General features: G+C 41.1%; 1 protein-coding gene across 1 annotated transcript in view; it reads left to right on the top strand.

The window, feature by feature from the left end:
* Nucleotides 1-10950, top strand: part of sardh (sarcosine dehydrogenase) — a 33894-nt gene extending 22944 nt beyond the window's left edge. Inside the window, 5 exon segments of the mRNA XM_078271956.1 lie at nucleotides 3449-3587; nucleotides 4961-5108; nucleotides 7479-7572; nucleotides 10612-10707; nucleotides 10710-10950. Coding sequence (XP_078128082.1) covers nucleotides 3449-3587; nucleotides 4961-5108; nucleotides 7479-7572; nucleotides 10612-10707; nucleotides 10710-10748 — 516 coding nt within the window. The 3' untranslated portion in view covers nucleotides 10749-10950.
* The last annotated feature ends 643 nt before the right edge of the window (nucleotides 10951-11593 follow it).

The following is an 11593-nucleotide window of genomic DNA, read 5'->3' on the forward strand; positions in this document are numbered from 1 at the left end:
AGCATAATGCAAATATCACTGTTAATTTCAATGTATTATTCCTAGGTTTTAAAAAGAGAGCTCCATCTGTCTTAAAGGCAACACTCACGCGAGTGACGTATGATGCACGTCATACCCCCGCACATTTCTTCCTAAAGACCACACATCAGCAGCATGTACGCCTCTATCTGCATCAACTCTCCAGAAAAACACTTTTATCACATTCGCCCTCTTGATCTGCACATCCTGGTGCTGTTTGAATATTTCTCCTCACAAATATTATTATACTGCTTGGAATTTGGGACTTCAGCCTTAAAGGTGATCTATTATATAACAACTTTAGGTTCCTACTTGTATTTTGTGTTTGTACTAGAACATGTTTACATGCTTTAATGTTTCAAAAACACTTTTCTCATACTGACCATGGCTGCTGCACCTGTATTCACCCTCTGTCTGAGTCGCTCTGTTAGAGCGCCTGTCTCTTTAAGCCCTCTTCCCGAAAAGTCCAGACTGCTCTGTTTGGTCAGCCGTCCGCATCTCGCTCCTGTTGTTGTTTTGCAGTACAGTCGGTGTCCGGCTTCAACGGAGTATACAGCAGGACTATGTACCGTGAAAAACACCAATAAAGGCTTATAAACCAAATATGACACAACCAGACACATTTCAGCTGCAGTGTGAACTGAAATTGGGGAGAAATAAACAACAATTGGCAGCCAAGATTACAGGATTCCCTAGCGTTAGCACGCAGCTACTATATTTAGCAGTGCACAGTTATAGAATATAGCACTTTCTACCGTCAAAAATCACAGATAACGTTCTCTGAACCATAGACTACATCAACATTGGCAGCCAAGATTACTGATTTCCCTGGCATTAGCATGCAGTCACTATAAGTTAGTTAGCAGTGCACAGTAATCAGCACTTTCTACCGTCAAAAAATCTCAGATAAAGGCTTCTGAATCAAATACTACATAACCGGACATGTTTCAACAGTAGTGCGACCCGAAATTGGGGAAAAGTTAACAACATTACATCTTTCACTGCCGTTAGCATGTAGCTACATGCGACAATGTTAACACCACAGTAGCTTAAAAAACAAACAAACACTACAGTCCTGCCTACCTGAAGCAGATGACCAATCAAGGAATGCCAGAGAAGGATGGCTCGGTGTTACGTGACACCGAGCCAAGAGTAGAAAAAACTGTTGAAACCAGAGCGTTCAGAACAGTTGGAAATCTGAACATTTTAGCTCACGAGGATTTCTCTGAAATATGTTTATCTCATTATTTGAAGCTCTGGCCATGTTTAACATGAAAATCCGACATTATAGCATTAATGCTATGACAGGAAATACGGAAAAGCATAATAGTTCACTTTTAAATGTTTAAATAGCTTTTAACTTTCACTAAGTCATTTCCATTATGGATATCACTTTAAAATAAAATCCTTTATCTAATATAAAACATGTAAGGCTCAATAAATTGTATCATCATGCAGTGTTATTTTCAGGCAGCTGTGGCAGATGTAGTATCCTGTTGTTCCATTAAAACTTAATTCCTTACTATTACAGCTTTCTCCCACCAGCACATAATGCACACAAATACTTTAATTTGCATAAGAAGTGCAGGATCAGGTTTTATCATGTTATGTTTGGGATAATTATGGCACCAGATTTTACTGAAAAGACACAAATAACTGCTCTCAGGTAGACAGACTGTAGCTCGAGGGAGAGCACAGTCCCTGTGAGACTGGGTCGGTCCAACCCTCGGCTGCAAGCTCATTAGACCCCTGCTAATCACTCGTCGAGGGCCATCACCTAGCAACTAGCCTTCCTACTGTTGGAGAGCCTCAGATGAATAAAGGGGTGGCAGAGTGAAGAAGAAATAACATTATTATTTTTAAATGAGCTTTTGTTCACGATACTAGAGCTTGCTCCTAATCACAACGCCATGTATTATGGCTAAGAGGTGCTTAAGGAGTTTGATCAGCCAAGGACGTTTTCCCTGTGAAAATAATGAGACTGTACTACTTTTAGGAAGCAATACAAGATTATTTCTGAGCACAAACAGGCCATCTCTGAAACTGCTGCTCACACGTTTTCTCCATCTCGGTTGCACGGATGGTAAATATAGCTTGGTGTGGGAAGGTTTGGCAAGAGACTGCTGGTTGCCTGCAAGGAGGAGAGCATAGCAGAACATACCTACTAACTGTGGGCGACTGTCAATTTTAACAAGGATGATGGGGAGCGCCGGGATATCTTATTTTAACACTGGTCAGAAATAAAGAATTAACAAGTGTACCATATTTGCGACAGTTTGTGCTAAAAAAAATAGTTTGGCCATCACTTCCTACCATTTTAGATTAATATTTGATATGTAGGCTAGGCCAGTTAACTTGTTGCCCATCATGTTGTATTATACTGGGTGAAAAGTTGCACTTCATCATCAACATCATTGTTGTTTTTAAATAACAGTGGATCAAATGACTGTGTGTAATGTGAAAGGTGCTTTTAGTGATGAAACTGCAAAGAATTATTAACATCCTTGAGAGTTCCTCTCAGCTCTACGGAGCATTTTAGTGTCTTTCAGCTCATTGTTTGGGATCAACTTTACTGTATGGCTTAGTCTCATCGTTGTTGTCTAACTTTGTGTGTACTTTTCTTTTTTTGAGCGGAGCTGCTCTGGAACGCACAATGAATTTCAGTGTAAACTGATAATAAAGTTGTATTGTATTGTGACATCAACCTTGTTTCAAGTTGCATCTGTCTTTCAGCAAAAAAGCTCTTGATATACCCATCGTACGCTACTTGCCCAGAAACATACGGCAGATATGTTTAGAGTTAATGACGTGAACAGCTGGTGAACAGAGTGGAGCATTAAGCATCTAAAGAGCAAGGTAATTCTTTTTAGGAGATGGCGGAAACCAAAACAGAGTTAAAAGGAGAGTGAATACTGGGCTACCATTCCTCAGGTGCACAACGCTGTGTTTCTGCTCGTTGTGTAAACACGTAACTGTTTGTTAGGAAGTCAAGTACCAAGCGTGCGTGTGTGTGTGCGCGCGCGTGAACATGGTTGTTATTCAGTAGAACAATGTTATTAAATTAATGCAACGTCCTGTTTCATCAAACAACTATGTGCCAAAAAACACTTTGAAGGCTCCCATGAGGAAAGGGAACATATGTTGTCATGGGAAATACGATAACAACAAATAACAATCATGAACAACTGAGTGTGATGAGTGAACAGTCAGTGAGGTTTATGGTGCATGAAGTGCATACCAAAACTAACACAGCAGCTTAGAGGACATACCGCAAGGGGAGAATTACCAACCTTAATGTCAATACCCATTGTGATGAATGTTTCCTTAAAGTATCTGGCTCCAAATATATACAGTCTTCTTAGAAATGTCATGTTTTATTTTAAGTCGAGGTGTGTATTAATTGGATGTGTGTTTTTTTTGTTAAATGCAGATTAAGAATGAGTGTCTCACATGTAGACACGGTGTGGCAGTCTTTGACATGTCCTACTTTGGAAAGTTCTATCTCTCTGGACCAGATGCCAAGAAGGCGGCTGATTGGCTGTTCACTGTTGATGTCAACAAGAAGCCAGGTCAGTCTGCTGCAGCAAGAACATGCACACACATTTACTTAAACACACAGACACACACACTCACACTCACACACAGACGCAGACAGATGGGCAGAAAAGATTGATAGAATGAAGAGGGCAGATAGAACATGGATAGAAGGACTAAACAAGATGCCAACATCAAATACAACTAATACTAAATGCCAGTATATAGTCTCTTAAAGGATTTTTTTGTAACTTTTCAAAATCAGCTAACCGACAGCTGTGCCTGCTTTCTGCAGTGACAGGTGCGTAGGTGTGAAAATGGGCAGAGCTCCAAATACTCTGAATATATCTTTCTACACTTTCCCCACATTCCTACTTCATCCACCGACTGCTTTCCCTGCTGAACAGGATAGTGACGTCCTTTCATAAACTGACATCAAGTTCTAAAGAATGTGGTAACAGATACTGTATCTTTTAGGTTTAAGCCTCTTTGTGTGGGATTGTTGGACTCCCAGTATTACCACCACTTAAAAGGAACTCCAAATGAAAGTCACTTTACTAGCCATGGGAAGCACTTAGCTTGTAAAAAGCGTTGTATAATGTCTCTCGTGTTAATAAATAGGAGGTGAGGGTTTTGTGGACTTTAACCAGGCAGGAAGGGTCTAACTGAAAGATGCTTTTGGTTGCATTATGGGAAATGTAGGATTCATTGCAATTCAGGGAGTACACACACGCTTTGGTAGCACAGTTCCCTTTAATTTTATTAGCGACATTTCAACCAATTACAGGTCTTCCTCAGGCATATACCCACAGGGAGGAAATAAAGGATGCATATATATATATATATATATCAAAATGACCACTGACTCATTATCATCTAATCACATTCATTCATATGTGTCAAGATAACCTTGTTACAAAAAAATGAACATTGAAAAAACAATAATTATAATTCAAAGATAACGTGTACGTGCGTGCGTGTTTCATATCTATCTGCTATACTGATATATCTATTGCTCTCTCTCTTTTCCATTCTTCTCTGTATCATTCCATCACTGTTGTGTTCTATCACTTTAACTGTTGTATTGTATCTGTTGCTAGATATATCTGACATTGTGTTGTGTCTTATTTTGGACGTCATTGTTCTTTTGTTCTCTTCTATTTATTGATCTGTCTCCCGGTATCTCTTAATACTGTATATCTGTTATATTCAGCATTTTATTCTTCTACTTACCATTCTATCTTCTGTTGTATTTTGATGTAGCTATCAATTTATTGTGTCTTATTTGCCAGTTTTTCTTCTGTCAGTTGTTGTATTTGTCTGATGTTCCATCTCTCATCTCCATCTCTTTCTGTCATACTCCCCTTAATCACTGTTTATTTATTTTCCTTTCCTGCCTTTGCTCCAGGTGATGCATACTACCTGGCCATTGGAGGCGGTGTAGCAGAACACAACTGGAACCACATCAGAACAGTTCTTCAGGACCAAGGCTTCCACTGCCAGCTGACAGACCACTCTGAGGACATGGGGATGATCAGCATCCAGGGACCCAAAAGGTAGGGGAAGGAAAAAGGATTTATATATTCAGGTGAGAAAAAGGACAACATGTGTGAGTGAGGGCAGAGAGTGGTGGAGAGCAGAAGTAAATAAAAAAAGGTTTTAAACAAAAAAGACAGGTTATGATTCACATCCTGGACACAAGAGGTGAGGAAACTGAAAAGACAAGCTGTGTAATCGATAAGAGGAGAGCAGGTTAGGGGCCTATTTTTAAGACTTTGCCAAATGCATAAGAGGTGAGAGAGTAAAGGGATGGAGGTTGATTAAAAAACAGAAGACAGAAGCGAGGACCTTAGAGGGCAATTCTGCAATGTAATGTAGCCATTGGCTGTTTCATGATGCTGTGAACCCTGCAGAGTAAATTAAAATGTATTGTTTTATCCTGTATGGACCTGATTCCAAGTGAACCTATGGTTTTGGGTTTAGTCGTTCTTTTAGCCATGCTGTCCAACATGAATTAAAACCTTATCAATTTAGTAGAGACTGGTGATAATATTTAGGGCCTGTACTTTTCTCAGTCTAAAAGCTCAACATGATTTTATTAATAAAAGATAACCCTATAGAATTATATCTCTACACCTGCGCTGTCTGCCAAGATGGCTCCCGAGTGTAAACACTGCAAGGACTAAATGTCAAAACAGTGTTCCTTTTGTTCTTCACTCAGAGCAAGCCGGGACACCTTTTACCTTTTCCTGATCTTATTCTCTGAACTCCCTAATCTATCTTTTCTTCCCCTCTCACCTCCTCTCCTCGCCACCTCACCGCCCTGCGTCTTTGTTCATCCCTCTCACCAGCAGCACCAGGGCTCTGTCGATTTCTTCTCCTTGAGGTTTTTCTCATCTTCTGTTCTCCTAAGTTTCTCTCAGTCCTAATGTCTTTGTAGATCTTATCCGGCTCTTTCTCTGTCTCTCCAATCTTCCCTTATGTTAAATTGCCTATTGTCAGTGTCCTTTTCCCCATTTTCAGACTTTTCTATTCCTCCCACTTTTATTGCTTACGTCAAACCAGAACCCAGCACGTCACTAGCAGCAGTAGTCTAATATATGTGTGTGTGAGTTTTCCTGAGCATCCAAAGCACAGCCTGTGTGAGTGTTTGCATCAGTGGATGTTTCCTTGTGTGTGTGTGTGTGTGTGTGTCAATAATATAAACAAGATAAGCATCTGTATTGATTCTCAGCTCCTCCCTATTTTACTGCCACAAATGAGGAATTGCAGAAAATCGACCCTCCAATGTTTGAGGTTTGTTTTCTTACGAAGAAAATTGATCTCTTTAAAGTTTGAGGAGATGGAAAATTACAGCGTTTATGGACATGCATTTGTCTCCCAGAGATGTCTCATTCCAATTCTCCTCTAAAGTCTCTAGACTTGCAGTTTTTCTGTCAAACAGCTTGGCAGCACGCTTTAAAGGGTGAAACTGGTGCTCGATCGTTTGCTTTGTAATTATGAACCTTATTTATAATATATGAAAGTATGTAATATCCTGCAAGAGAGCTCTGTGTCTGTGTAAGCAGGCATCCTCTGATCCACGCAGCTGAGAGCCTCAGTTTTGTGCCAGAGAAACAAATTGGTGGTTGCAAGACTCCCTCACCACACACACACACACACACACACACACACACACACACACACACACACACACACACACACACACACACACACACACACACACACACACAAACAGGGTCGTTCACTGATTATATATAGCTGATTGGCCTTGCTCTTTGGTTTGGGAGTTCAGTGAGCAAAGCGTTGCTTAAGGGAGGACAGAAATTGGAGGACAGCCTGAAGAAAATATGAGCCTGTGCATCATACTAGCACATTCATGCATATATGCAAGAATGTTTTATTCACATATGACCATACACCCATTTCCATGACCACATTGACTGCTTTTTTAGAAAAAATGACACCCACACAGATGCACACAAACATGTGCAGCACATAATCACGTAACCTGAACCCCTTCCCCAAATATCTTCAACCCTGGATTCCTTACACATTGTTGCAAAAATATCTTCCAGAAAAGGCCTCTACCTGCCTACTCACAAACACACAAGTACCAAGAAAAGCTAAACTTAGTCCTTTTTTTCTTTTGACTCATCTCTATGTAATATTGATTTTATGGTGTGTGTTTGTGGGAGATGGAGAGATGGTACTGTTCTACAGCAAATATAACAAGTACTCCTATAGTTTGAATGTTTTCTTGAATATATTTCAGATTTTAGTCAAAGTAAAATCTGATAATTTGATTATATTTAAAAAGCATGCAGATTAAGTATCTTTCACTACACCAGTTGCACAGCTGCAGGTGCAAGTGTAAAATATATTGACTGACTGACACTGTTCCTGTGTTTTCTCTTTATGTGCAGTCGAGAGGTGCTTCAGGAGGTGTTGGACACAGACCTGAGCAATGAAGCTTTCCCCTTCTCTACCCACAAGGTTGTCAACGCAGCAGGGCATCAGGTGAGAACACACACACACACACACACACACACACACACACACACACACACACACACTCGATGCCTCAAGTAATTTCTTCAGTAATTGGATGTGGGACATTTGTCAGCTGCAAAATAACCCTGTCAATGCTAGGTAAATTAAATAATACTTTCAATGCAAATCACAGGCAGCTGACTGAAACTATTTTAAAGGTTCAGTCATCAAAGATTGTAGAGTGTGTGTGTGTGTATGGGACAGATGGCATGTCTCGAGACGTCCTTGTGACTTACTTAGATATGAAGTCTGTCCACACCTTTTTGTTTTTCTCTACCTCTTTCTGCCTTCTATCTTGTTCTACTTCTTCCCCTGAGGTCTAACAACTCAAAAGAAAGTTAATGCACTTTTGTTTACAAGCACTGAGAAAATCATATATTTGTACTTGGCTGTATTTTTCAGTCAGTTTTCAAACAATACTGCTGTAAGGTAATGTAGCCTCAGCCTCTAGGCTGACCTCCACACCATTACTGGCCTCAGATCAAGAAGAGCTTGTTGTAACAGCTCATGCAGCGACACATATGTCCACACACTGGCTCTGTCTTAGTTGCTCTTGCATGAATTATGCAACTATCCGGTGATTGCAGTCAGCATCTTCTCACAGCTCCACAGAAGTGTTTGTGCATGTGTGTGTGCGTTGCTTGTCCTGTGTTCCAGCTGGTTGCTGGCCTCGTCCCGATGGCACAGCTGCGAGAACAGAGCTCTCTCTCTAACTCTCTGCCCTCTGCTACCCTCATAGCTCATTTCTCTGACTCTCTCGCTCTCTCTTAACTTGCCAGTTGAAGCGAGTGTGCTGGCATGCGTGTTATGTCATGAATTCATGTTTATATGCATTTTTGTACTTGTGTCTGTGCTCTGATATGAGTGACAGTGTGCATAAGGCATGTATGTGTTTCTGTGTGTTTAAGTTTGTCACCTGTGTATCTGGTGGAGTGTGTGTTGTGAATAAGCGTGGGCTGACATGTACTGTCGTCTCCAGAGTTACATGGGGTACATATGGGTCCCAGGGTAGTCTCTGGCTGGCCAGATGGCCTGGCTGTCACAGCACTGACTGGGGAAACTGTTGGAGAGAGTTTTATCTCCTCCTTTTTCACTCCTTTCAAAATGTACTCACTAGTTTCCTTTCCTTTTTTTCTCTAGCTTTCCCTCTTCTTTCACATGAATAATTTTGCATCCTTTCTGACCATACTGCTATTTGTCAACTTGGGTGTTTTTCTCACAGTGTTTCTATTGTGACTTTAATGGCCTGAAAGATCAGGAAAATCGGCATTAGTCGATGCCCCAAACATTTTCATCGATTGCCACTACAAGATGGACAGATTCTACTTGCAGTTCATTTTTCCACAGCTGCTGAGCAGTTCAGTCCAGCGGCTAACGGGATTCTTTTTAAGACTTTCTGTGTTTACTTGCAATTTGAAAGAGACGTTTTTGAGATAGTTTCTAATAAATTATTATTTTTTATTTTTTTAAAGCTGCGCCCTATTCTACACTGTTCTTGCTGCATTTTCCAAAATCTCTACAATAAAAGTGTTGAGTAAAATGTTTTTTTGTGTCTTCTAAAATTTAATACAATATTCTAATTTTCATTTTTGTTGTTGTACAGTAAGGACTATTTCATTAATTTCATTCTGACTAATAATCGCAGGCGTTACTGACTCATCAATGTCTGCTTTACTCATCAATGGTAAAGCAGACGATACGCCTCCTCAGCGTGCCAATGTCTGTACCCTGATAAACAGGAGAAGAGAAATATATTAGCAATAAGAGGCATCAAAAGAAAGCTCTATCTGAGCTGGATTTGTATTTTAGGGTTAGTTATTTATGACCTCTTATTCAAAGTTACCTTTCTCTATGCTGAGTGAGTCGATGGCCCTGTAGCCTGAGTTGATGATGCCGTGTTTTGCACCAGCAGCCATGACAGCATGGTAGACTGGAAGGCAAGAGTCGTTGGGAATGTGCAGCTCCCAGCCGAGCTCTCCGACAAATGACAGACGCATAGCTCGCACCTGGACGAGAGAGGGGAGGCTTAGAGAGATGGAGAGAGGCATGTAGAGGAGCAAGCTGCCATACTTGTGCCTGTACTCAGTCTCTCTCTCTCTCTCTCACACACACACACACACACACACACACACACACACACACACACACACACACACACACACACACACACACACACACACACACACACACACACACACACACACAAACATATACAGACAGAGACAGGTCTGAGGGATCTAATCTCCTGTCACTCAGTATTACATCCCCTACAATTAAATCACTAACTTCTGTAATGTGGCATATTTTTAAAGGAAGTGAAATATGTGGGCAGGGTGTAATTACAAAACGGGATTTAAATTGGTTCCTTGCATTTGATAGGATTGCTCAAGTGTGGGCGTGGCTTGTCGCTGGCCTCCAACCACACCTCCCTCGCCTGTGTTGTTAGATCAAGAGGAGGAGATGTGAATAAATTAGCCCTCAAACACATTCTTTGGAAATACATTTTTGACAACTGATAATCAAACACACAACTCCTCTCATGATAAGGTTGCTGGTTGAATAGATCCTTTGATCACAATACTGTTCCCTTTTCTTTCTTCAACATGGAAGTAGTAAAAACTGTGAAAAGTGGTGATGAGAGAGAGAGCTCTGTGTATGTGTATGAACGAAAAAGTGACAGATCAGTGGGAGAGCTGCAGGGTGGGAAAGGGGAGTCAGTCAGTGAAAATTAGCTCTCTGGGTTACAAGGGAGCTTACATTGACTCATGAGTGAATGGATTGCTTTCAGCGTTTCATGACTCCTGCGCCGTTCTCTTCCGTCAGATATGAACGCTGTGAAATTGTCACTTCTGGAGTGCTATGCCAGCTGGGAACACTATTTTCGCAAGAAGTGTGCATTAATTGGTCATCTCATTTTCAATCTCCATCGTCTCATCATCTCTCAAAATGTAAATTCCCTCCACTCTCTCCTTTTCATGCTCTGATCTCTTTTCCTTTTTTTATCAGGTGAGTGCAGATTTCATAAAGAGCGGGGAGTTTACCCTGGAGAAGATGGGAGTGACTTACGAGGCCAAGGCCCACCTCAAATCTCCATTTCAACCATCTCCACTGAGAATAAACGCATCAAGGGCATCTATGCTTGAGAACGAACACGCATGGAAAACTGAAGAAAACACACTGGTCAGAGAATGAGGCTCAGAGAGCAGCAACTAGGGTTTCAAAATGACTATTAAATGGAAACTTTCCATAGGAACAGGAATAAAATGGATATATAGGGGTTGTTTGCTCAGGCTGTCATATGCAGATAGAAACAAACCTTTTACCATATCATGAGCAGACATAGTCTATTGACTTGTCAATTAAAGTGAAATGTGCCAGCGAGCTAGCAAGTTAACTAATGGGGAAAGGTACTTTGAAAATGTAAGCAGACAATGTGGTCTGTGTGCAAACTTATAAAGTGAACAACTAATTTATAAAAATAAATGTGTAATCGAGCAGTGTATAATTACAAAAGGGATTTAAATCAGGTTCCTCATATTTGATTGGATCACTCAAAGGTGGGGGTGCCTTGCCGCTGGCAGACATTAGGCTCGTTCGAGATAAACTGCACCTGGTCTGTAAAGTGAACGAGAGCAGGCGGCAGCAGCCGGGGGCGGTGACAAAAATCTGCTGTCTAGTCGGACAGTTTACAGCTGTTTCCAGCAGCCTTCAGGCTGTACAGGAAGTCACAGAAGCAATAGTTACGTTATTGTAACTCCAAATTCTATGAGTATAGGCGTAGCCCTCTAAGCCACACTATTGGGGTTTATCCCTTCGCGCATGCGCAGTCATGAAGATTTTCTTTCCCGCCCTTGCGTACCGCTCAGGCTTCAACTACGTCCGCAAATACTGTATATAAACATAGCGGACCCGTTGCTCTGCTCCCAACATAAGCTTTTTCTTCAGCTAATGTAACTGGAGCAGGTGGGAGAGGCCCCAGGCAGCGGCA

Source organism: Sander vitreus, chromosome 16 (assembly GCF_031162955.1).
Source record: "Sander vitreus isolate 19-12246 chromosome 16, sanVit1, whole genome shotgun sequence".
Classification (NCBI taxonomy): Eukaryota; Metazoa; Chordata; class Actinopteri; order Perciformes; family Percidae; genus Sander; species Sander vitreus.